At 40.5% G+C, this 27,376-nt stretch overlaps 2 protein-coding genes across 8 annotated transcripts in view; both read right to left on the minus strand.

Moving 5' to 3' along the window:
* On the minus strand, positions 1-27,375 carry LOC120560412 (dynein heavy chain domain-containing protein 1). 2 transcript variants are annotated; one of them, XM_039802892.1, is made up of 44 exons: positions 26,669-27,375; positions 25,439-25,875; positions 24,842-25,006; positions 24,505-24,708; positions 24,314-24,424; positions 23,966-24,122; positions 22,984-23,238; positions 22,542-22,685; positions 21,420-21,531; positions 20,963-21,195; positions 20,605-20,848; positions 20,210-20,367; positions 19,686-19,811; positions 19,262-19,538; positions 18,908-19,035; positions 18,018-18,216; positions 17,844-17,935; positions 17,476-17,689; positions 17,243-17,368; positions 17,028-17,125; positions 13,788-16,938; positions 13,567-13,687; positions 13,241-13,400; positions 12,846-13,137; positions 11,202-12,753; positions 10,780-10,885; positions 10,253-10,367; positions 9,951-10,137; positions 9,488-9,590; positions 8,933-9,061; positions 8,476-8,667; positions 7,903-8,322; positions 7,366-7,777; positions 6,988-7,086; positions 6,704-6,880; positions 6,172-6,350; positions 4,718-5,752; positions 4,449-4,617; positions 4,232-4,306; positions 3,656-3,881; positions 2,447-2,538; positions 2,218-2,367; positions 1,293-1,921; positions 1-1,155 (listed from the first exon to the last, which is right to left on the minus strand). In XM_039802892.1, the coding sequence occupies exons 2-44, from the start codon at positions 25,783-25,785 to the stop codon at positions 721-723; spliced, it is 13,596 nt and encodes a 4,531-aa protein (XP_039658826.1). In that variant the 5' UTR covers positions 25,786-25,875; positions 26,669-27,375; the 3' UTR covers positions 1-720. The 2 variants fall into 2 exon arrangements, with proteins under 2 accessions (XP_039658826.1, XP_039658816.1); XM_039802882.1 differs by lacking the exon at positions 26,669-27,375 and having other exon boundaries at positions 25,439-26,069.
* The window catches only part of LOC120560419 (extracellular serine/threonine protein kinase FAM20C-like), a 37,830-nt gene that overhangs the window by 1,625 nt on the left and 8,829 nt on the right, over positions 1-27,376 (minus strand). The window lies entirely within an intron of this gene.

Genomic DNA, 27,376 nt, shown 5'->3' on the forward strand with positions numbered 1-27,376 from the left:
AAGGGAGAAAAGAAATATGGTTACTACTGTCGGACACAAGAAAGTTCACATTTCCTCTGTTGAGCTTTCTGCTGTCAATATCCTATTATACATGGCATACTGTCTATAATAATATAGTTTTGTCACGGCCAACACCAGTCAAACTATGACATTTCATATTTAAGCAATAAAATGTGCTTTTTTTATTATTGTATTGCTTAAAAATGTTATGCATAATTCCTAAAATAACTATAACCATAATAATGAATGAATTTAGTGATGTATTTTAAAAATTTGAAATGTAGCATTTAAATGTTTTTTATTCACAAGGTTGTAGGTTAGTAAATGTATCACTGCCAGCCAGCGCTGTAGACTTTCTTTTTCTACCAAAAAAGTTTCGCGCTGGTCAGGGGGTACTTTACATACATTATTGAAATAACTTTGAGAACCGCTGAGCTAGATCATACAAAATGCTATTAATCGACATTATGACATTATTATTGTGTTCAAATGTTTAATGAAAAACCTTACAAAACCAATCAAAACATTACAAAGCGTAACGTATGATGAGGCATTATGCAGCAACAGAAAGTCACATGAATAATTGTGAACAGCAGTTAATGACAAATACATTTACAAGACTTTTCATATAGTATGAGTAAGGACTCTTAAGTCAATCCAGAGTTGCATCTGAGCGTCAGTCTGTTGCATCACAGCAGGACAAACCAGGATGGTTTATAGTCAGAGCATACTCACTAGCCTCACCCTTCTCAAACTACACAACACAGGATTTAGCTTGGCATGTAGGGGAAACGTAGTGATAATGTTAACATCTGCCAGTCCCCGGTTTCCACTCTCCCGCTCTCCATCGAGATAGAGCGGGCAGTGATAGACTGGTAACTGTGGGGCAGTTGATGAAGAAGCATGTGCCACCTGGGCATTGCTGCCGTCGTTTAAATGTGAACTTTTATAAGGTAAAAATAAGGTATCCTGGGCAGTTTTTGTGCTCCTGACTTGAGCCTTGACACAAACAAGGGGCAGTGAGCACGGCTGCAGAGAGACTGTGTCCTGTACGGCTCCTAGCTGTGTATCCCATGATGCTCCTCTCAGCTCCAGGCCACATAAATACACAGCATCCAGGGGAAGTGAGGCTGGGTATGTATCATCACTCAGAACCTAGAGGGAAGAGAACAGTATAAGTAATTAACCTGCAGCACCTGCAAATAAATAATGCAATAGTATGAAATTAACTATTTTTATCTACTAGGTTCTAAAAATTGAACAGCATTTTAGAATGCAATTGTATATTTTACCTGAAAATGCAGGGCTATATCACTCATATATTTGCGATTTACTTGAGCAGCCTCTCGCATCACTGCCACCAGAAAGCCTCTGGCATTTTTAAAAGCAGATAGTCGGTATGCACCGGGTGGATCGGAAGTGTTGTGGTGCCAGATATAAGCACTGAGCAACTCTGCCCTCCTCTCCAAGTGAGACAAGTCAGTGGGCTTGAGGAGGGAAGCAAAGGTCGGCACGCTGTATTGAACAGGCTGTTGGAGCTGTGAGAGGAGCGAGGACACCGAATCAATGAGATCATCCCACTCAGCCTGGAGGAAGTCATGTAGGTGACTGTGAAAGACAGCTCCATCATTTGTAACTGTGCTGTCATTCTGGGTGTGTGTGAGATAACTCTTCAGAGCCTGCAGTCTGTCTCTAGCATGGCTGTATGCTGAAAGTGTGGTGGGCTGGCTTAGCTGTGTGTAGAAACTCCTCACTCTTCCTACAGGAGTTTGGGAGGCCAGCAGTAGTATGTTCAAATTGTGGCTATTGATCTCGGTTATCTCAGCTGCCACATCTGCACTGAAGCCCAACACAAGGGGGTCATTGATGTTTTCAGAATCCTGAAGACCCTGCTCCAAAATCTGCAGTAGTTCTGACAAATCTGAGGAAATTAAACATTGCCATAATCACTACATTGTACCTGCAGAGAAACACAAACATCCACTGTTGGCTCTAATGCTTGCACTCCTTGCTAAGTGTTGTTTGTCATGTTGATTTGAAAATCTATCCTCATTTTAATGCTGCAACCATGTATCTTGCTCTGCATAAAGGTTTCAGCTTAATGTTTAAAATGTAAAAGTAAAGAAAAAGAATATTACATAATCCATTTCCTCCAGTTCATTGTCTCATTAATTTGCTTGTAAGATGTATAATACCATCAGGAAGAGGTTTATTTACCAAAGTGGCCAGGATTGCTGGTAATATCTGTGAGGATGTGTGGTCCACTGCCCCACAGAGGTGACACTCTGCTGAGGCAGGTCTTGGCAACGCTGTCCACCACCTCCAAATCTGCAGAGTCTAGTACATGGCCACCATGCACTAGATTGACTAAATGAAAAGAATAACAAGGTTAAAGCATACAGTAACTGAACTAGAGGGACAGCTTTATCTGTTAATGCTGCCTCACCTGCTATATACTGCAAAGCCTTAGCCTTGTCGTGGCAGAGACTAGCAATGCAAATGTGTGCATCCACCAAAGCCAGTAGGTCTTCCTGACTCCTTCAAAACAGAAACAATCCAAATACACAAGCTTGAACTCTGAATCGTTTGTGATATATCCACCATTTGAAGAATTAGAAGACTTAAATTCAGATCATGTTTGGTTTCACTCTTATATGACAAATATTTTGCGATTACACAACACCTCTATATTAAAGTGATGGTTCGGAGTAATTTCACCCTAGGGTCCTTGCACCATGATCTCGACAAACACCCCCCCAGAAGCTTTTGTCACCTGGGTCGAACATTGGGAGCGTTAGCGTAGCGTAGCGTTATCAGCTGAATAGCTTAGCGCAGAGGCTAATGGATCCGAAGTGTCTCTTAACATTACCCCACTAATAATGCCCGAAATGATACCAAAGGTCTACAATAGTACAAATACGTTATGCACTCATAAAACGATGGATTGTAAAATTTGTAAAGTACACCAGAAGTTTATGTAAATAACACTTGCCTGCTGGCTTCGCCTTGCTTTTGCTGCTGCTGCTGTTACTACCGGGCAGTAAGAGTGCTTAGGGACATCTACAAATTACAACACCGAAAAGAGATGCAACAAAAATATTTATTAATTTAATGATTAAATAAGGTAATGTCTCCAAACTTACATCAATTATTACTTGTCTCCTGCTAGTTATACTACAGCACTTACTTTAAAAAATAAGTTAAATTAAAAGATATTTTTGTTGCATCTCTTTTCTGTGTTGTAATTTGTAGATGTCCCTAACAGCAGCAACAACAACAGCAGAGAGCAGAAGCCAGCAGGCAAGTGTTATTTACATAACCTTCTGGTGTACTTACAAACTTTACAATCCATCGTTTTATGAGTGCATAACCTATATATACTAGTGTAGACCTTTGGTATCATTTCGGGCATTATTAGTGGGGTAATGTTAAGAGACACTTCGGATCCATTAGCCTCTGCGCTAAGCTATTCAGCGGCTAACGCTACTCTACGCTAACTCTCCCAATGTTAGACCCAGGTGAAAAAAGCTTCTGGGGGGGTGTTTGGCTCGAGGTCATGGTGCAAAGGACCCTAGGGTGAAATTACTCCGAACCATCACTTTAACTAAAGTATACATGCATGTATACGTATGTGCATGTGGGCCCATTTCCTCACCAACTGTAGATTCTCCCTTGGCCTAAGTATTTATAGGCCTGTCTCTGCAGTAACACAGAGTGGAAGATGGCACAGCGCCGGAGGAGATCCATGTTGTGTGCTTTGACACCCGACAGTGATTGACGCTGTATGATGGACACCACCTGTCGCAAGGAACAGCTCAGCTCCTCCTTCAGATCCCAGGGAGAGTCACAGACCAGAGACAGGGAACACATTCGCACTGCCGCTGTTCCAATAATAAAAATAATAATCATCATTGAAATCATAATCATTATTACAAGCTGAGCAAAACCAAGACGAAAGGTTACTGTATTATTTGAGGCAATAAATTAGATCACTTAGGAACAATTATAAATTGAATTATTGAAAGAGAAAACTAAAGATTGTGAGATTACCTTAATTGATAAAAATGGATATACTTTATTCTGTTGTATTCTGTTTGTCAAAGTTTATGATTAGACTGGCACTTTATACTGAACAATAATAACAGCTTAGTACCAGATGGTGGCATTAGTGAAAAAAGAAAGACTGCTCCATCCCTTGGATAGAGCAGTAATGGCAATATAGTACATCTACCTGGTATGGAGCGTGATGCATATTCTTGAGTTATAAACCACAATCGGAAGCACGGGTGAATCAGGCATCGCTCTTCTGTGAAATATGTAGGTAGGCAGGCCAAGGGCAGATGGATAAATACATAGAAATACTTGATTGTAACTTGGGTTGTGAGCATTTGTTAATGATAACAAATAATACAAATGCAATTTAAATTGATTCTTGATGGACCACTTACCTCTAAAAGAAGAGATCAACTGACTGAGGTGAGCCACTACTTTACCATCCCATTGTTCCAACAGGTGACAGTCGTTAAAAACCAACCAGTGGCCATCGTTAAAAGCTTTGTCCAGCATTGAGAGAATGACCTCTCTGTCACACAGAGCCCCAAAAGAAATGACTTTCACCTGAAAATAAAAACATATTCATGAAGAAAAACATCAAGCACTGCATTGATGTACATCGGCTACAGTTATTAACTTGAAACAAAATGACAGTGTGCGTTACCTTCTTTGTTTCTGCTAGACAGTGGGCCATTTTGTGTATTAAGTGAAGAGGCTGAATGCTTGTCCACTTATCTCCTCTTTGACTGGGCAATGTAAGGATGATGGGTCCCTCTTGTTTGAGAAGATACCGGGAGAGGGCCTCTGGATTCCCAGTGTGAGGGGCCTCAGTCCCTGCTGTCTGTCCAGGCAGGCAGAGGTGGTAGGTGGCCATGGCCTCAGCTAGTCCCTCCAGGCAGTTCGGGAGCATGGTCTTCCAGAGGAGAGCCCGCTGTAGCAGGGAAAGATGGGAGTGAGAGCGACAGGGAACAGCCCCTGATACAGTGGAGGAAGGGAAGTGCAGGTACTCCTGCCACTGTATGGGGCAAGTGGAAAGAGAGGCAATCAACCCTCTGAAGACCGGGATCTTCTCCAAGCAGAGGAGCTCTGGGTGGATGTGAGAGGGTATCCAGCTGGGCAGAGCACTAGTGGACTGTGAGACAATGGGAGGAAGGGAACAGGGTTTCACTTTAATGGCAGGATGTTTTATGTCTTGAAGGCCCCTGAGGAAAGCCATTCTCTCAGCCTCAGAGCAGAGCTGTTTGTGTTGGAGCAGAGCCACAGACAGCAGCAGCTCCAGAACAGCAACATGGCTCTTTAAGAGACAAGGCCTGTATTGAATCAGCAGCTGGGCTACCATCCGGTTTGTGACCTCCGGTATTATGCCCGCTGGCACTTTCCCAATGGTACATGACACTAATGGCCTGCCCTTTACAACGAAGACCTCTTGCATAACTGTGATGAAGCCACGTAGGGAAAAGTAGTAGGCAGGGGAAAGACGAGACACCTCCTGCAGAGCTTGGTAGAGGGCAGCAGCCAGCCTTATTAATTGTCGGGGCACAGCCAGCAGGGACTCGTGGTACTTCATCTCCTCACTCAGCTGCTGGATCTCAGCCTGCAGTTTCTTCATTGCTTCTTGACAAACAGCCAGACGGGGGAGAAAATCAGCGTCCTCCAGCAGGGGGGTGATAGACTGCAGGATGTAGTCCATCAGAGCATCCTACAACAAGATTGTGTACAGTCAACTGATGTGCAGCAGCTACGTATAAACAACAGCAGACAATTACATTATCAAGTAAAAGAACTGGACTCTGCTTTTGTCCGACTTAAATGTAGAAATTGTTATTGCTTGATTATGAAATGCAAAAAACACTCTGAAATGCCCAGTCCATTATAGTCCATGATGTAGCCTAAATTCCAAACAAATGTTTACTGACTATGGCTGTACCACAATGAGTAAATCAATAACAACAATTACGAGACAAGCAAACTCTGACGTGTCAGGCAGAAATGAGGCTGTATGCTAGTTGCAGATTAGGCCTTAAACACATTTTGAACTACTACTACTACTTTACTTCACTGAATCATATGAGACTAAATAACCAAGAGAAACAGTTTTGTAAATGGTGGCCTTGTCACCTCTTTTGAGATCAGTTCCTCCTGCAGCAACTGCTTGTCATTCTGGAACTGCAAGTGTTGAATCAGCAGCTTTTTACACTCAGACTGCAGCAGCTGTGTCAGCATTAGCTCCTGGATCTCTTCTGAGCTTACAGAGAGGTCAACAACGCGCACATGAGCCAAGATGGACGGATGGATGTCTATGAAACAAAAAAAAGAATGCCCAGAGAGCCCTACTTTCAGATGAGTTAGAATAACTAATTTTCAAAATGTCCAGAGTGTCCATTTCATCCCTTTCTGTTTTAAGATCCCATGTTATAAGCTAACCCCTTGTGCGCTGAGTAATAATAACAAATAATATATAGCAGTATGTCATCTTAATACTGTGTGTCATATGATCTGTAAAAAAAATTCTCAGTATATCTCTGTAGCAGTTACAACTTTGGCAAATCACCAAGACCAACTACGATCCCTTAGTTTATTTTGCAAGAAAAATGCCAAGCGACTTTAACAGAGACTCCCCATGTACAGTTGAATTAAAAATCCTTCTTACCACTGCTGAGCAGTTGGACAGGCAGATGTGTGCTAAGGAAGAGGCAGAATTCAGGGTGGCTCGGCTGAACATGCTGTTTTAACCCTGGAAGGCAACGTCCAGCAGGGCGTGCCAATCTGGCCAGAAACTGTGGACTGGGAATCACACGTTCCACATGAGTTACCAGAACTCTCAAACCTACAAAATGAAAGACTAAAATAAGTTAAAGCTGAAAAAGGACAGTGTAACTTAGATATTTCACAAAAACAACTATTATAATAAAAAAATTCCATCCCCTAATTGACCTTTCTCCGCAGCCTGGTCCAGCTTGTCCAGCAGCTCTGGATCATCAGCACAAACCACCACATCACACTCGGTCTCTTTCTCAAGCTTGGCATTCTCTCCTGCAAAGAAGACACGTATTGTACTGGTTTAAGTTTCCCGATTCAATTCACATAGGCTTTGTATTGATTTTCTATAGATAATAATGAGGTTTGAAAACTGTGTGATATATATTTGCTGTTATTTCTGCTCTGCAAAGTTGCAATAGGCATTGGTTAATATTTCATATATTTTATAGACTACAAGGTTAATTGATCGAAAACAATCCTAGGATGTCGGTAGATGACAGGGTGCAACAAATGGGCAAATCCCAGCAATGCCGTTGTAATCTAAGGGCCTACCTGTGATGAGCATCCTTTGAGAGATTACATCTAGATGTTGCTGGGTGTCTGCCAGTAGAGGCCAGCACTGAACCCAAGCACTCCTGCAGCCCCACAGCAGCAGCTTTACAACCATTCTGTCAGAAGGAGCATCCTGGAGCATTCCTATTGCCTGACCCAGAGGCAGCTCCAGCCTCTCAGACACAGGGATGGGGAAACCAAGAAGGGGGTAAGGAGGTGCAGTGTCAGAGTTTTTAAACAGGGAGGTTCTGGGGTCCTTGGGGTTTATGTTGATTCTTCCTGTCTGACAGAGCGTCCTCCACTTGTTCAGCAGTTCTGCGCGTATATCAGGTCCAAAGGGGCCTAAATAAGAGACGATTGCAGCCAAGATAAGGGCATCTCCTGGCAGAGTTTGGTTACTTAACTTTGCCTCCTGAGGAGAAAATAGAGAAAATCCTAATCATTTAAATACATTTTTTTTTTTAAATAACACCCAAGTATAAAATTAAGTTGTATGTTTAAGTGAAATGTAAAGTATATTTGCAAATGATGTGTTACCTGAGCAGCAGCCCTCCAGTCTCTGACATGTGCCTCTAACTGTCCTGCAGCCATAGTAGCTTCTCTTTCTGAGCTCTCAGCTGTGGGCAGTTGCAGCAGTTCCTCCTGCAGTTCTTTTTGTACCAACTGCAGCTGATTCTTGACATTCTCTTGACAATGGTAAGCATGATCCTGTTGGTGCTTGGCCAGGTGCAGTTGACCTTGTGCCTTTTTGGTCAGAACCTCCAATTGCTGCTTTACCAACAGTTGGTTTTGCATAAAGCAGCACTCATACACAGCCTGGACCCATCGACACAGGGACTCACAGGCTTTGCTCACCTCTAGCACAGATTCTGGCACAAACTGGGGACTGTGAACTATCTGGCCAAGCTCCTGAAGCTGTTCATTTGTCAGACTAAAGCGGTCAAAAAATTCCAACTCCTAGGAGAGATACAGTATATTAGCATGAAAGCAATACCAAAACAGCCTCTTATGTCACTTTGTGCAATTGCACCATTACTAAACCACTGCCGACCTTTATAAACTTATTTATGATGGAAAGATATTTTCCAATATAAATATGTTTCCACAAACCTGGAAAAAGTTGGATTGTCCAAGAAGCTGTTTAGCACTCTCCCAGCCTAGAGGACGATTAAACAGCAAACAAATGGCGTCCATGATTTTCACCACTCCATCAGGTGGATCTCTGTAGTGCCGCACTTCCTCCAGGTCAGATGTATTCAGACAATTTAGAATGTGAATACTGGACAGGAACAAAGGTTTTATCTGGGAGAAAAAAAAAAGATTTGAAACATTAAATTCATGTACAGTGACACTTTTGGTAAATGCTCTACATTGTTCTAAGGTATACGACTGGCCAATATCAAAATAACCTAAGATGGTATGATGATGATTTTTATAATGTGATCTGTTGTGAATCTATTTATAGATTCACAACAGATCACATTATAAAAATAGAAAAAAGTATTTATTTAAAAGTATATATTATTTCTACGATTTCAGATATTAATAAAATAGGAAATCTGTTTACCTTTTTCTGAGCATGATTAATCTGCTCTTCCAGGTGACGCAGCTTGCTTTCCTCTACCACACATTTCTGCCGGGCTTCCTCAAGCAGGCACTTGTGATAATTGACCACTCTCAGGAGCTCTTTCTCACGCTGCAGGATGAAGAGGGAGGGAATATATTGTTTATGCAGACATCTTAATTTGTAATTTTCACAAAAGATGCTGTATTATAAGTTTATATATATGTATATATATATATATATATATATTGCTGAATATTCAAATTGCAATATAAATTGAGATACGTAGGGTTACTTTTACATAATCTCTTTTGCAAAGAAATAAATGTTGCTGTTAAGAGTTTCTCAGTTTGAAATTAATCAACAATATTCCCTGGTGCGAGTATCTGAATTGCACTGAATGTATCGCTTACAAGGTTGTTTAAAAAAAAATTATGACGATGGAGAAAAATAACCTCTTGTGGATTAGAAATTGTGGCAGTCAATACTGCTGTAACCCTATAGAGAATATTGATCACATTAGAACTTCATACTGTATGCTGAAATGCTCTATATTACCTGCTGCGTCTCAGCAACTTTCTCTTGCAGGCTTATTAAGTGCTTTCTGAACTGCAGAGCTGTGTTGTTCAATACATCCAAATGAGACAGAACAGTTGCAATTCTGGAAAAATACAATATATATTGTTTTAACAACATAATAGGATGTCAAGAAAATAAAATTTAGACCTGTACAGTCTACTACAATACAATTAAATAGCTCTGCAACAAATGCTCCCTCTGTAAAGGCTACCATTTTGATTTTGTTGCATCTGTCAGATATTGTCGAGGATGTAGTTTGTGGTGCAGCTGTGTTGAATTGCATGATCATCAGGCCCAGTATGGGGTCACTTTATCAGATTAAGCTAGGTCATGGTAGTATAATCATAAATATATTGGTATATGCACAGCAGCACATTAAATACTAGAATCATAGAGAGGAAAAAGAGTAAAAAAGCCAACTACCCATTTAAGAACAACTAACCTGTTGGCTTGCCTCTGCTGTTGTTTGTGCAGATGGTTGCAGAGGAAACCAAAGTGGGCAATGAACTCCATATAAGTCTGAGGGCTGAATGGCTGAGCTCTTAGAAGGACAGAAGCATACTGACATGCAGATTGATGGATTCCTGCCATAGCCAAAGACAGATTGGCCTCGGAGCCTTCTCTCTCCACTAAATTATAAGAAAATTAAAAAGGATATGTCTTAGAACAGACCAGACATAACACTGCCAGTAAAGTGTGATGAAAATGAAGTCAGTACAGACTAACTTTTGTGGTGTGACTCACGTTTGTGGAGACTGGTTTTGAGACATTGAGCAGCAACTTCTACTAAAGACTGGTTTGACCAAGGCTGGTACACCTCTACACAGCAACTGAATCTCAGGGCTTTGGTCAGTTGTGCCTTGATCACAAATGATAAAAAGTCATCCATTTAGGGATACAATTTGAAATTACATTATCAATTTAACATATATAATGGCACAACCTGCACATAGTATTAGCGCAAATATCACATCAGAGTAGAGTCCACATGGTCCACATTTAAGTTAGGACTGTCAACAACATGGGATATAATTGGATTGTGGACCTCAATGACTCAACTGTGATGTGACAGTTGGGGTACAAAGGGTCCTGCACCCTAATCAAGGGTTGGTTCTATAAGTATCAAACGTGAGAGGACACATTTAAATGGTTGTGCCTGCTCGGATTTCTCCACCTTACTGGGTTGAAAAGTACAGTTTATGTTTTGTCAATGAATACAGGTACAAAGGTTCAAGGACAGGTGTATTAATTGAAAGAAAATGCATATTTACATTCCAACCCTGGGTTCCATTGTTGGCAGGTATCTCACTGCTGTCCGTAATGGTGAAGGGAAGCAACAGGAACACATGCACATTTCTGTGGATTTGGCTCAAGTACCTTTGTTAAAAGAAGCGGAACGAATGTGGTTTACAAGTATTCACATTTTCTTTTTCAAATAATTACTGTAAGTAGTCAGTCAACTTTCTCATAAGCCCATTTTTGACTACAGTCTACTGTAAAAGAATGTAGTGGCAAATGCCTTACATCACAAGCACATTAGCATTAGGTACTCTTTAGGATGTCATTAAATACACTAAATGTATTTTTTAGGCCTAAAGCTTAAATACAAAATTGGAAGTGGTAAGTTGTCTCTAAGTTAGGCCTAAACAGTGGGCACACTAGAATGAAGACTACTAAGGTACTTTCTTCTTACTTCTCAAACACACAACCATTCATACGGTATCGTCTTGAGTTTTTCACAGCAGTCACTCTGGAAAGAAGATTTCTCAGCTCCTCATCTATGTAGAGCCCTGTGTAGGTTCTGTGAGACATCACCACCAACAGCTCTTCTCTGACAGACTGGCTAATTTCTTCATGGACCAGTATGATGACATTAACTCCATCCACTTGAGTTTGATTCCCAGCTTCTTTTAGGATTTCATGTAACTGATTCTCATTGCCAGGATGCACCTCCATCAACTGGTAGCCTGTTACATAGGCAGCTAAACGCACAGTGGTTTTACGGCCTGTGCCTCTCTCTGAGCCAATCAGCACTCCGTGACCTCCATGTATGAGCAACACCCTGAGGATATGTAAAAGCTGACTCGCCCTCTGTCTGTGTACAACGTATCTGGTTGTAATGTTGGATTCATTTTCAATTTTCTGTCCTTTGTCTTGTCCTTTTCTGTCGATGACTTCACAGAGCTCCTGCAGTAGTACGTCAAGTTCTCTGTCCTGATAAGAAGAGCTACTTTTAAAACTGTACTGTTGACTTATTGGGGCCTCAGAGAGCTCAGGACCATATACAAGTTTAGCCACTATGCCCTCCATATGCTGAAGAATCTGGGGTTGCAGAGGGAGCCTTTTTAGGCTGGTCTCTTCTAAGCAAATGTTTTCAGACAGAAGGGAAGGTTTAGTCAATGTATAGCCTTTCTTTGGGTCTGACAGGCCAGCTGGATTTGGCTCTTGAGGCAAATATAGTGTATCTAGACTCTGACCTTTTGGCTTACAGGTGCCTGCTGTGCCCATGGGTAGTGTGTGAATAGTTAGGTTTGAGACAGTGGGTGGGTCATATAAACTGGCAGACTGGATTTCATCAACCAATCTTATTCCATAGTGTGTTGTTGCTGTCTTGGCTATGAGTGACACAAGAGTTTTGCGTTCATCCTCTGAGCATAACCTATCACTGAAAGTGCGCATGCACTCATGCATCCAGAGATGTGCAATGTTAAGGACTGATGCTGCAGGCCCTGGGAGGACTGGAGAAAAGCCTGGTAGTGAATATTCCTCTTTCCGCATTGTACCTGTGTTTGGGATGTTAGGCTGCCACAGGCACATCCCTCTAAACACCTTCTGAAGGTCATGATGGGAAAATATGAAATGGGGCCGCTGCACAGTTGGCTGGAATTGGTCACATACTGCATGATAGAGATTTTTAGTTGCAGTGATGATACAACATGGCATATCCTCACCACTGTGCTTAAGTTCCAAATCTTTGAGCCAGATTTTTAGCCGAGGAGAATGTATAGACAATATAACGTCCATAGATAGGCTGGGAAGCACGAAGATAGAGAACAGGCGTGACAGCCTGGAGGATATCACATTACTGTGGTGACTGCCAAATCCAAAGACACAACAGGTAGCCATGTAGCTGATGGTTCCAGAACTTAATAAATTGAAGTTGTAGGCATCAAATGTTAGAATATGTCCCATTGACATACTCTGTCGTAGTGTTTCTAGAGCGGTTGACTTCCTCCCAAAGACATCTATCAACAGGAAGGATAGAAATATTAACGGCATAAAGCTTCAAACCCTGCAAAATCATATTAGTTCTCCTAAGGTAAATTTTCTTACTCACCACAGGGTGCTTCATGCAAATCATCGACAAAAAGAAGCAGTCCCGGCTGTTTTGTCATGGAACCCATAGTATCTTTACAGTTCTTCTTGCAGCTGATGTTATTCATTAAAGTGCGCAGGTCTCTGGAGCTCAGTAGTGGACTGGCTGGTAGGCTAATGTGTGGCTTGTCAAGCTTGTCAAAACTCAGCAAAGTTTTGCACAGAGTAGTTTTTCCAGAACAGGGCTCTCCTGCGAGCAACACTGGCTGATTTCCCTCCAACATGAGGTTCAAGATATAGGTATATTTCCGATACTACGTAAATAGATTTAAGACACTTGTTAGTTAAAATGTATAAATGCAGTGATGACTTAATTTATGTATTTTTACTACACTAGACAGAATGTTGAGGACAAACCTTGGGAGGGAGGGAATTTGTCAGCAGTGTGTTCTTAGGGCACATCTTGCTGTCTTTGTTAAAAAAGTGTTCAAACACACTCTCTTCATCAGGAACCACAATTTTGTACCGGCAAGTAAAGAGCACTTGACGGGCTAGTAATTCGAACTTTGTCCAGTGGCTAAAGTAAAAATATAAAGTATATGAAGACAATTGGTGACTGATATTTCTTTGGGGGGCTTTTTGTAAAAAGAAAAAGAAATGTTTAGAGATGTTTATAGCAATAACATACTAAATTATTTGCATAAATGAATGTGACAAAACAAGTTGCATAAAGATTATCTTACCGAGGATGCAGATGTCCACTAAATCCCCAAATATAAGCCACCAGAAAAAGGTTCCTGGCCAGCAGATCTTGTTTAGTTGGGGGATCTGTGCCTGCTGTTCCAGTTCTGTGTAGAGATATATCTGGTGGGAGAATATGTCATACAGTATTAATAAAAGTAAAGTCACCTAGTCTGTATGTTTTACAAGCTTAGGCCTATATGTTCATGACTAATGGTTATACCTCGTTTGTCTATCTGTGGTATTGTCTCAGCTTTTTCCACATCCTTCCCAAAATGCTGTAGGAGGGCACGTAGGATCCGAACAAATGACATGATTTCTTGCAGTCCATACATGACACTTTTAGGAGATACTCCTTCATTATGGATGGCAGAAGTTAAAGCATTTTGCCTAAGCAAACTAAGCGTGCAGGCGAAAAGATCGTTAGCCAGACAGTTCCACATTTTTAAGGTTCCATGATCCAGTTTGTGTTCAAAAAAGAGAGCATCTGTTTCACTCTTCCACACAGCCTTCCAAAGATCAGTACCTGTGACATAGACAAAGCTGCAATGGGTCACTGCAGAGGGACTTGCATCACTTAGGTCAGTGATCTCCATAAGAAGCTTAAGGTGTGATTGAGATGGCAGTGTTTCACCTGATGACAGGCGCAGAAATGGGTCCTCAGGACTGCACATTGTAGTTAAGTAATCTAACCAGCCAGGCTGCCCCACAGGATTCCCATCCATTATCAGCCATTTTTGAGTCTGATCACTTTTCTTCCTATTGCTGCAGATTGTAGAACTTTTTGGTTCACGTCGTTCTAAATCTCTCAGAACCTTTCCAACAGCTCCATCTTGCCATCCTCTGTTTTCACAGAAGCAGCCAAATACCTCCTTATGGGACATGGCGTTAGGAAACAAGACCACAGTGTCAACAGAGTTCCAGGTTGAAGCAGAGATCTGTGGTTCTGCCTGTGGGGTATCTCCTTCAATCATATTGTCACTTTCAAACACATATTCCAATGCCTTGGCAGCCAGATGATTGAGTGCTCCAGCTAGAGCACAGTAACAGGTTGTCTTTCCACTACCCATGGGGCCTATAAGCATAACTGCCTGAGAGATTTTCATGGTCTGGTAGAGTGTAAGAGCACTGCTAATTATTTCAGTGTCAGAGTGAAACTGTTTCTTTTGTAATTCTTCAGTAACTGCATCTTTAAGTTGCTTCTTTTCTTCTTCCTCAATGTACGGTTGGAAAAGAGGAAACTGGCATGCTATAGGGAATGTGTTCTTGAAGGTGATGTAGAACTGTGAGGCTTTCTTGTGCTCATAAAGAATAGGTGAGAAGACAGAAAGAATAGCTTTGACAATGGCTGTCTCCTCCATTAAACCCTGTATAATTGACAAATGTGAACTGCTGAACTTGGAAGGCTTTTCAGTATCTTTTGTATCCTTTTCAACAACTCTGGTAGTCACATTTTGTGCACGAGCAGTTTTTTCTGCAGTCGCTCCTTTAGCCTCATCAGAAATTTCTTGTTGCCTTACATTTTGTTGTAAGTGCATTTCAGAGGCGGAGATGATCTTTTGCAAGACAACAAGATAGCAGCTCTGGTTATCAGTGATGAAATCAGGCAGACAGAGAGAATCCTTGGCCAGGCTAACAAGGGCCACCAGACGTCGACTTAAAGACATAGCTTCTGAGAAACCCATGGAAGTTAGCATTACTTCTGCGATGGTCCTGTAATCTGGATGGGTTAATGCAATGGGTCTAGTTGCACATCGCAGACTCTCTGGAAGCTCAGGTGTATGCCCCTTCGATGAGATAAGAACACATCCATAGCTTAGGCTGGCATAAATGCTTTTCCCTGCAAGTACCATATGGCATTCAGAATCAACAATGTTTTTGCAACCCGTGACCCCTTCAGCAGTCCTGTCCTTTGGCTCCTCATTCATTCTGTGATTCTTATTTATTGTTAACTCAGAGAAGGATTGATGGATGTCTACTAGATTCTGCCCCAGTGATGACAGGACCCCTTGTGTTAGTAAGTCAACAGAGTCCAGCAGAAGCCATGCTCCAGTCTGGAGGGCGCCCAACAGCATCCGCTGAACAACACCAGGTCTTATGCTTGGACAACATTGCATATCGACAACCTGCCTCCCCAGTGCTTTTCCTAACTGGACCACAGTTGTTTTCTTTCCAGACATGCAAGGTCCACTCACAAACCCACATCTGTAGCTTGTCAGAGCAAGCAGAATCCCTAGTGTAGCCCGATCTGTGGATGGAGTATGCATCATTACCCAATCTTCTGGACCAAAATACTCATAATCATATTGAAGACGATGGCCCAAAACATCCACGCAACATGTTGGTTCATTGGCTTTCAGACTCAAATCTTCAGAGTTTACATGATACTTCATTAAACTTAGCCACTCAAAAGACGACTCCAGCCTACATTGTACCTCCATGAGTCGAGATAGCTGCTGCGCATGCTTCATTGTAAGCTGCACTAAAGCACGCAGACACATCATTGTGTACTTAGAAACCAAAGATTCCCTTTTAGCCCCTGTGACTCCATCCCTAATTGAACAGCCAAGGTTTTTCAGTTTTGCAGAGCTGTATGCCTTTATGTTGCTTAATGTCGCTGGGCTTGATTCTTGGAAAGCTTGTAGAACTGTGTTGCACCAGACTGCCTCCTCAGCCACCAGCAGACACTGAAGAGGATATTCAGACAGCAGATCCAGCGGCGGTACTGCAATTTTTCTCCTTTCAGCAATGTGGAACAGGAGGTTTCCAACTTCCTTATCGCATGCCATATATTGACTGGGTGGTTCAAGCTGGTTTCTCACAATAGCACATTGTTTCATGAGCTGTAGCATTGTCAACTTTAATTGCTTCTCAAAGACACAAAGCCATACCAAGGTATTGGGATTTGGTTCCAAAGGAGACAGAAAGGTTATGTGCTCCTGGAGGCTACCAAAAAATCCTAGCACCTTCATCTCTCTGTGGCTTTGAGATGTAGCCCCCCAGTTCTTCACACCTCTTGCATTAGATGGTGTTTCACAATCCTCATCAAGCCAGCGTATCCCTTTAAAGCATTTGCGCACAAAGGGTTGCAGTGTAAAAGGCGTTGGATGAAAAGAGAGTAGTTGTATCACTTCCCTATCACTCAAGAACCAGAGTCTTGGAAACTGTTCACAAAGGGTCTCCAGAAGATCCACCATTTGGTTGGAAATTGCCTCCATTGTAGACAGACCATCAATGAGAATCTGGCAAAGTCTTTTACCATGGAATCTGACATTTGTCTTCTTGGAATGAACAAAGTTCAACACATGAGGGTCACTTAAGATAGAGTGAATAATTTCCTTAAATGTCTCATCAACTGGTTGGAATCGCTCCAGCTATAAAATTAAAATAGAAAACAATCAACATTTTTGGTTTCATAGCATTGCATTAGATATGTTTGACTTATGATGACATAAGGACATACCAGATCCAATCTCTGAACACTAAAGGATGTTTCATGGAACATCTTGGTCAGGGAAGCCCATATTTGCTGGTATCTTTCAATTAAACAAAGTAGCTTTCCTGTTAATAGTGAAAGAGAGAACAAAAGACAATACAATGTTCATACTGTTTCTGCACTTGGTGGCAAATTGTCAAAATCTTGCTTTGTTCATTTCTTTTTCTGAATATCCGCCTTACCAAGATCTTGTAGTGATTGCACCAAATCCTCCATTTGCAGTCTGAACTCAACACTGTGTGGGGACTTCAACATAGTGGACAGAGCCATCAAATCACTCTCTATCTCAGCAAAGTGTATTTCAAGACCTGAGTTAGAAAACACATGGCAAATCCCAGCAACTTGTAAGTAAAATATTACTTTTCACACATAGTGAGATATATTATTCATTTGCCAGCTTGTTATTGAGTCTCACCAATGATAGTGAATCTAGCATCTTTACAGGAGTGGTGAATGGCAGTTTGAACATTTGATATTGCGCCCTCTGTGGGTTTTTCTGATAATCCATGTTGTGGCTGCCAAACAGGAACAGTGAATTTATCCACCTGGAAAATTCTGGCATTCCATCCCTGTTGAAGCTTTTGGAATGTCTGCTCCATGTTACACTCTGCTTGTGCATCCCTGCATATCTGACAGAGTAAAATGTACCATAAGCAAAGTTAATCAAGTAACGTGTGGCATATAAGGGGAGTTTGTTGTTTATTGACCCTGTATTGAGAGGCATTTATTTCCTAATTTTAGTAGCACTGCCATTACAGCCCAATGTGTCTTTCCTGCTCTCACCTTGGTAATGAAATTCTGGTCAACTTCAAGTAGCTGAGACATCAGTTCAGCAACAGTCACCTTCTTCTCTGAGACATACAGTAGGCCTATTCCTGTCAGATAGAATGTCTTTTGATTATTTTAGATATGCTTTGGTTTCATTAATGCGTTACCAACATGGCTAACGTGTCTGACCTTGGAAAATGGCTTTCCAGTGTTTATGTTTGAGTGTGGGGCTCTGCAGCTTGGCCATGGGTGCAACCTGATGGCTTAAGCTTTCCAGGATTCCTAAAGTCTCCTGCAGCACTGCATCATGAGTAGGTATGATACTTGTTAGAGATAAAGCTTGTTCCTTCCACCTGGCAATTTTCTCCTGAGCTTGTGACACCACAACCTGATGGAAAAAAATATTTCAGAAGATTTGTTGGTTTAATTCACATGGACAATTATGATAACTTAGGAGATTGTTATCATCACAAAACAAACTATTCGTAATTGTATAACTCAGAATGGTTTATAAGCATTGCTTAGCATCTTCGTATATGTATTATGAGATACGCTGTGCTTGCCAATACTACTAGTTTTTTAAAGGTCCCATGACATGGTGCTTTTCGGATGCTTTTATATAGGCCTCAGTGGTCCCCTAATACTGTATCTGAAGTCTCTTTCCCGAAATTCAGCCTTGGTGCAGAATTACAGCCACTAGAGCCAGTCCCACAATGAGCTTTCCTTAGAATGTGCCATTTCTGTGTCTGTAGCTATTGAGGAGGAGAGGGGGTGGAGGGGGGGCAAGGTGGAGGGTGGGGGTGTGGCCTTGACCAACTGCCACTTTGCTCGTTTGAAAGCCATGATGTCTCTCTCTCATGGGTGGGCCAAATTCTCATGCCATGGGACCTTTAAGCGTACCTGTTTTCTCCAAATAAAATAAAGGAACTCAATTAAAGAGAAAGCTAATTCTAGTTTAAGTACCATTTAAACAAGTTGGATATGCATTTGTTATCACCATGAATGCATAAATAATGACCTCCTTGCCAAACATATTTTACCATTTTTTCAATAAGAAAGACCTTCATTTGACATGTTACCTCACTGAAAAGCAACTCTTTCCATCCTTCCATCCATGATGTAAACCCAGCTATTAGCTCCCACAACTCTTTACGGGCTTTGAGCTTATTAACATCTGTTGTCAAAATGGTCAAATCCATTGGATGTTCTAATGGGAGACAATAAAGCATAACAGTCTGATAAGATTAGGATTTTTGTAAATAAATAACATGACAACAGTTTTTCCCATTGTTGTTATGATCAAAACCAAGTTTTTCTTTTTCTTGCTGTTTAGCTTAATTTTCCTTTTCTTCTTTTCTTCTATCAAGTTCAAAAATAAGTTTTTTAAGCCCCGAAATCATATACATGTATGTACATAATTTACACCATCTCACCGTGTAGTTTTTGGCTGTTCCTACTAAGTTGTTCCAGCTTTGCATTGAGATTGTGCATATGTATATACATGTGGTTCAGTTTGGAGACCATCTCTTTTGCATCCTGGGTTGGGTCAAGGAAGGGTCCAGATGTAGCTTTAGAGACAATATTTTTAAGGTCACAGACCAAAAATGAGAACATTGTGTCCAATGCATTAGCCATTGAAGGAAGACGGTGGCACACAATGCTATCTGCTTGCTTCAAGAGGGGAATAAAGCAATCCACCATGGCAAGCATCTAAATATAGAACACAAACAGAAGTACACACACTGCCGTGAAGAAAAAACAGCTGCAATGTTCTGAAATGATGCACGAAACTGAGTTGTAGAACTACAGTATAATGTAGTTAATAATAGCATCATTTTCACTTTTATGCCTGCAGACCTTCTGTTCCAAAGTCAGCTCCTGTTCAGTCATCTTCCTATAGTTCATGCAAATAATGTCCTGGAGGGAGTGAATGTACTCCAAACGTTTCTGTGTGTCGGCCAACATTTTCACAGACTCCCTCATCTGAAATAATAAGACAGATTTAGCATTCTTTATCAATTATATATGTTTATCATGGCTAAAAACTATGTTTGAGTGATGTAAAATATATCTCCTTGCCCTAAGGTCATGGAGAACCCCAAAACTGTAACAAATGTACTGTAACTTGACTTTTGTTGATTGTCATTTTTAACTTGAATTTATATGAAAAAGCTATGTAGTTACAGTGCTTGGTGAGTTTCAGGTCCTTTAGACCCTTAAATAATGTGTTCGCTTAAAAAGGTCTTTTTACAAAAACAGTGATATGTAGTATGCTTGGTTTTTGAATCCGAAATCATAAAAATATCTGATATCGTGAGAAAAGTTTAATTATCATGCTACAGAGTATCAAAGTCTATATGAAGTCTAAAGAGTTTCTTTACCATAAGAGCGTATTTCGAGAGGTCATGTAAGTCTCTGGGTTGTGTCTTGAGATCAGCAGTAGGCTTCTCCAAGTCTGATATGACGCTTTCTGAATGCAGCTTTATCTGCTCAACTAGCTGCTCTAGCACTTCCTCCTCAATGAATCTCAGTTGTTGCCCTTAAAAAAAACCAAAGGCAAAGAGTATGAGAGCATTCAGCATTAAACAAGAAAGTAATTTCTCAACCCATTAATTGACCATACAGTTTACCATTTTACAAAGCCAGGGAAGAATAACTCGTCTTTTTTTTTAGGTCAATGTTAGGTCAGTGTTGATCTTGAATAGGAATCTGTATTTGTATTTGAGAGTCCTCAAGTAAATCAAGAGGAGATTTAATTACTTTAGAGCACACATACCTAGATTTTCCTTTATGCTGGTGCACTGGATGATGAACAGTTGGTTGGAGGTAGAGATTGATGAGGGAACTGTGTCGATTCTTTCAGTCCAGTGGTGTATCTTCTTTATGTGCTCCTCATATAGTAAAGCAGACTGACCCTTCATGGATTCCAAAGAGGCTCGACTCCATTGCTTAATGAACAAATGGATGTCCACCAACCACGAGTAACTCTCACACAGCTGCTGGATTTCTACTTCAGCTTCCTGTCCAGAGAACACTGAGAATTACTTGAAACACATGAGCAGGTGTGCAGATTCTTTAACACGACTATTAGATTATGTACTAACATCACCTAGTATTTGATTTGAAAGTCTTGCCTGCATGATCTTGGCCTGCTCTTTCTCAACTTGTTTTGTAACGTCGTTGACGCTGATCTGCCACTCCAGCTGTCCCTTAGGGAGGGGATAGTAGCAGCCATGCACCCTGTTGCCCTGCACCATTAGCAAGGTTTGTTTAGGCAGCACTAGCCAGTGAGATGGCAGGTCTCTGAGCAATTGCCAGCAGCAAAACTTTCTCCGACCAGTCATTGCATCATTGTTCTTATTTTCCCCTGATAACAGTTTATAAAACAAATGACAAAAGATATAATCTCATTTCGAAACCATTTCAGTGTTTAGTTTACGTCGAACCATACAGCAACGTGAATGACAACTTTGGTCCGGGTTCAAGCACATTTTCACACAAAAACTGCAGGTTTGGGTCAGCAGAACCTCAACTCAAGTAAAATCAGAACAGTGAAATTTGGAACACAAGCTTCAATGCAAATGGTTTTACCTGTAATAGTAGAATGTTCAATCCAACTGAAGGCAGAGGTTAAATCTTGAGCAGAAACAGAAGTGACGACACTGTTGCTGATCTCCAGGAAGAATCCACAAGTGTCACACATCTACCAGAGAAGAAAGGTGTAACGAGTAACTGGTGCTACATTTAGATGGCTAGATAGAGTCTTTATTGTCCCATAGGGATAATCATTTCCACACATCTTCTTTTCATGTTCCATAGCACAACAACACATTAAAAACACATAAAACATGTAACACATATACAAAAAAAAAACATCACATTAAGACACCCACATAGACACATCAAATGTGAAAACTACAAAGCAACTGAGGTGGTGGTGGCGGTATTACAGTTTGTTCAGCAGTGTGATGGTGGTGGGGACAAAACGTTTTTTTGAAATAGGCTTTAGTCCAGTTCAGTGCTCTGTATCTGCGGCTGGATGTAAGTAGTGTGGGGATGGTCTGTGTCAGCTGCTATTGTACGTGCTAGGTGTGTGATGGCTGTGTCATTCATGTCTGATAGGCTGGGTGTGGGGAGACTGATTATCTTGGAGGCAATATGTGTGATTATAGTGAGTTTGTTTTTGCAGATGGCGGTTAGCATTGTGGAAAACCAAGGTGAGCAGTACAGCACGGTGGGTTGGATAATGCTTTTGTAAAGTAGGAGCAGGAGGCGGGGGGCAACGGAAAGGGTTTTCAGTTTGTGTAAGTCTTTGTTGTGCCCGTTTCTGGATGGCAGTGACATGTTCCTTGAAGTTGAGTTTATTGTCTAATTTATGATCAATATGCTGTTCAGAAACAACACAGCTGGAATGAACAGCTGTGATAAACATAACATGTAAATATAATGCAAGCATAAATCCTACATCATTGTTGGATTTGTCTTATTGACAATGGTTTTCAATTACATCAAAGTAACCTTATGGAGGTATTCAATTCATATTCATTTACTTATTTTTTAGAAAACTGAAACATTTTCTTCTACCTTTTAACCCATTGTCACACATTTGAGGCACATTTTCACTAACATTAATCTTATCCAGTGCCTACAACTAAACATTATACTGTATTAGAGGTATGGCTGCATTTGCAACTGTGAAGTTTTGTAAATTACCTGAATTATAGAGTCCCCAACAGTCAGGAGTGCTTCACTCACAGCTTCTTGGAACAGATGTATCGGTGGGTCCACAGTCAGCTGACTATTGGCACTGAAACACACCTCAGTGTGGAAGAGACAGCACTGCTGGGATGTTTTCCTCTAACAACAAAAATACATCAATAGCATTCTTTTAATTAAATGTTAATTCAATTCATTGTTTTTTTTTTAAATCTGATGCTTCCTCTATTATTTCAACGTAACAAAATGTTGTGTGTCTATATTTCTTCTGGTTATAGCTTGAGAAACGGTTGCAACAGTGCTCTACAGTATCTGAAAATGTGTTAAAAACAAAAGTGACAAGGATATTATGTTCTTAATAAAGTTTATTTTTCTAGCAAAAAGGTTTGTGTCCTTGTAGCTGCTACATAATTGGAGTTAAGGAATGCTTTCTTGTCACCTTCAAAACGTTGTCGAGAAAAGAAACGACATCTTGTCGGATGATCGTGACGAGACTTTGCACGGTCATTTGATTGACGAGAGCAGCAAAGTTGCCCAATTTTTGCAAGATGCTTTCAGACCAGGCCAAGTCTTTCTTCAGGTCCTGCTGGTGAGCCAGTTGGAGGTGAATGGGTTCGTTGCATTTATTTGGCTTTTTAGCATATTCCATGTGCAGGTGCAGGTCCTGTTTTGCCTTGTAGCTGCACTCTTTCACCTGGGGATAAAAGAGATTTTACAGTGACAATATTTAATAACATATGTTCCAAAAGTGCTGCTTTTCTAAGAAAACAGACCACAAGCCCATCTATTCCAGAAATGGACATGCTTCTTTCTCATATGAACATGTCTGTCTGAACATGTCTAATGCTCTAGATCAGAGGGGGTCCGGGACCCCTAGGGGGTCCTCAGAGTAACTGCAAGGGGGGCCACCAAATTATTGGTAATTTTTGGAAATTTTTTTCAAAAACTAGAATTTTTTAACATGAATCCAACATATTATTAGCAAATATAAATCAGGCTATTTGTGAAAAAAAACACATTGATGGTAAGGTAGTCACTATGGTAGCCATCCACAGATACTGTTCATCCTAAGGATTCACTGTGCCATATGTATGTTTAACATTAAATCATGGTTTTTAAAATCATGCCAACAAGTATTAATTATTTTAATAGCTTAGTATTTAATGCACTAAAATGGTATGTATAAATGCTTTAGACTGCCCTACACATTATTGTATTGTAAGTTTAATATGCAACTTAATTTTATAATATACGCAGTAGGGGGTCCCTGATCCGTCTCTCTCAGTTAAGGGGTCCTTGGCTTAAAAAAAACGTTAAAGACCCCTGCTAGATTGCTCTATCATTAATGCTATTCTTCACACATTAAAACAGGTTTGAGTTTGTTATTGTTTTGTTTTACATCAGAGATAAAATTGTGGTACCGCATTTAGGATTCCAGTACGATACTGTGATAACTTCTCCAATATGTGCAGACAATCTTGATTCTTGGTTATCAGAACATTCTTGAATTCCAGCAATGTGTAGGTTTGAGACTCCTCCTGGGGCAGTTGGTGTGTTCCTTTCAGTTCTTCAATTATTCTGTAAAAGATACAGTATCATTACCAGGTAATCTGAACAAACAATGTTAAAGCTTAACATCTGTCCCATCTAATATTTAAAGGTCATGTCCAAATTTGGCTAATTAAGTCTAGGCTATTATGTCAAAATCAACTAATAACTAATATAATATAAAACTTATATTGAATGACTTGCACATGAAACGGACTCACCTGTTGAACAGAAAAAGAGCATTTCTGAACTGAGGTACAGCCATAACCAGCATATCCTGCAGATCCTCACACTTGCGATGAAAAAATATCTTGCGCACATTTCTATGCCACCTGGCACAAAAAAACACCAATCAGACAGCGCATGAAGATGAAAAAAGAGAGAACAGCTTACAGTATACGTATGTACTTACAAGGTGAAAGCTTTCCGCAGTCTAAACTCCCTGAATAATGGAATTTCCTGCAAAGCTTTCCACGACACAGACTCTCTGTACCAGTCTGCCAGACTCACAATTCCACCGTAACCCCTTTCTGTCACATGTAGTACAGAATTAGGGGAAAAGATGTAGTGCTCAGAACCAGCTTCACTGGAATGGACCACTCGCAGGTCATAGGGTCTAAAACAAAGAGTACATATCACTGTGCATTACTAGTTTAATTGTGTGCATCCCAGCAGAATGACATTACTACATAATAGCATCTATGGGATTCTGAAATTAAAGGGTGGTAAATTGTGTTATTACAGTGTACCTGTAAACGTCTCCATCCACTTCTTTCAGGTAATAAAACTCCAATTCTCCCAAGTCTCTTTTGTTGACAAACATATGAACTACCTCTGTGCCAGTGAGAGGAACTGTATTTGGTTTGGTCACTTTACACATTGTGGGTCTGTTTGATTCATCTTTCTCTGTAAAACTGAATGAGTGTAAAACAACAGAGAAATTCATTCAGGAATCAAATCGTTTGGGGAGTATACGTTGACAGCTAAATTGGTCAGCTCTGTATACCACTTTGGTAAATGAAAAGAAAAGTTCGAGAATTTCTATAATATACTGGGATAAAACTATGCCTGGGAAATATTTATTTCAAGCAGTGTGTTCCACTGTTTCAAAGGCCTACCAAGACACACCTAATCCTATCACATATCATCATCATCATCATCATCATTACATATTGCATCATGCAACATGTTTCCTATTGTGACGTGATTGTATTTCTGTCCTAAATTAGCAAAACATTTCACATTAACTAAATGAGGAATGACGCTCATACCCAAAACTTTCAAGATCACATCAAAACAAATGGGTGCATTAAAATCAAAATAATCTCTATAATTAGACCATTTACCTCTGTGCTGTCCTATCATCAGCAGTTCTGATAGGGATATTGGTCCCTAATGCAGAGGCCATAAGTCGAGGTCCTTTTGTCCATTTTGTGTCCCCCACGGCTCTCCCAGGTCCTACCTGGGCTATAAGACGAGGGAGTTCCACCACCGATAAAGGTCTGTCAGGTCTGAACAGAGGCCTGGCTGTAAAGGCTGCTGTGAAAGTAGGCGGCGCCGAACATAAAGGCGGTAACTTCACCTCAGAAGAGTGGGTCTTTTTCTTAACCTTGGATCCAGGCCTAGTAATGTTTTTACCACAGGTCTGAGCAGCTCCATCAGGGGATCTTTTCTCTGAAGATGCAGCGGACATGCTGCTGATCTCTCTATGAATACCATCAGCAGGTTTAGGTACCAAAAACGTTGTCTTGTCAATCTACATTAGGACTTTACTCTGGAATTTCTGTAAGAAAAAAGAAAGAATGTAAACTTGAATCATCACCATATCATGCTGTACCTATACTGCATTGTCGACTAGCCACATACCAGAAACGAGATCCTTTTTTTAAAAAGAGATAGAGATGTACATTACTTTAGCAAGATCTCTAAAAGAATGATGCTCCCTACTGCAAGAAACAAACATTATTTTAGACAGGGATATGCCTATGACTATCGGATATGCCTATGACTACAAATCCTGACATTTTTACCATCCTGATAGGCCTATAACTTGATTTAACGATACAAGTTGCATTTTCGAGATTCAGCAAGTAATACAACAAAGGGTTCAGCCTGCAGGTGAAATCTTGATAATAGCACTGAGTGAAGATAAACGTTAACGCACTGATATAACTTGTTTTGACTGAAACACCCTTTTATTAGCAAACGTAAAACAAACAAAATATTGAAATCACTTTGTATGGGTAACATGATTACAATAATGCATGAAATCCAGCTACTACGTTAGTTAGTTAGTTAGTTAGCTAGTTAGCTAGCTAGTTACGCTAAGCTTGTTAAAACAGCTAAAGTTAGCAGCAACTGTGTAACTAACGTTAGCTAGTAAACCAAAGACGTTAACACACGTTAACGTTACACATGCCGCAGTTTAACGCCTGTTCTTAATACTGCTTAAGTTTAAACACCAGAATATTTAGAAAGCCGACCAAGACGTTTTTAAAGTCAAATAAGTACTTTAAATAAATGAGCTAGCTAGCTAACAACATAAGAAACAAAACTAACTTGTGTGACTTTCTTACCTGCAAGCAAGTTGTCTGCGCAACCACGACGACGGCTCGTTGCCACGGTAACGCACTGTAACTTCAGTGGAGCTGGTGAAGGTCAAGTCAAAATAAACAGCCCTCAACTGTTTAAAGTTTCACTAATAGTATAGTAAGTTATACATTTTTGACCTCAGAAAACACTGGCTTACAAGAAATCACAGCAATGTATTCAAGTCATATCGATAAATCCCTCAAAAGCTGTTTCTCTGCTGCCTGTGTACAACCTTGTAGCTAGGTGAAAATGTAGTTTTAGTTTATGAGCTGCCTAAGGAACAGAAATTGTTCATGTTTTTTTTTTTAACTTAACATGTTTTTAGATAAACACCTAATAATTGAACCTAATAATAAAACAGCTGAAATTATAACTGTTCAGCCCTATAGACCTTTTTTCACAGCAGACTTTGTTTTACTGAGGCATAGGCCTACCTGATAAACCTAAATTGAATGCAGCCATAATTAATTCCACCTGGTGGCTTTCCTGCTACGGCATGTCAAAAATATGGGCTGTGATAAATCTATTACCACTAAAACATCAAAAAGGTTTTAGTAAAACGCCAAACCTGTGCCAGACTCTTCTGCTGTGTGCCCAGCTGACCAACAACAACCCCATTAACTCTTCCATGACATGGAGTTTGAAATTTGATTCTGACCTCTTAAAATACAATGTGCAGTGCACAGTATGAA

This window comes from Perca fluviatilis, chromosome 1 (assembly GCF_010015445.1).
Source record: "Perca fluviatilis chromosome 1, GENO_Pfluv_1.0, whole genome shotgun sequence".
NCBI classification, from domain to species: domain Eukaryota; kingdom Metazoa; phylum Chordata; class Actinopteri; order Perciformes; family Percidae; genus Perca; species Perca fluviatilis.

Bases quoted from the DNA above. Each gene is read 5' to 3' on its own strand.
- LOC120560412 (XM_039802892.1), bottom strand. From the start codon at position 25,785: ATGTCCGCTGCATCTTCAGAGAAAAGATCCCCTGATGGAGCTGCTCAG. The intron at 10,886-11,201 runs GTAAGAAGAAAG...CTTTTAACAAAG, and splicing joins AATGGTTGTGTGTTTGAGAA to GTACTTGAGCCAAATCCACA. The intron at 9,591-9,950 runs GTTAGTTGTTCT...GTATTTTTCCAG, and splicing joins CAGCAGAGGCAAGCCAACAG to AATTGCAACTGTTCTGTCTC.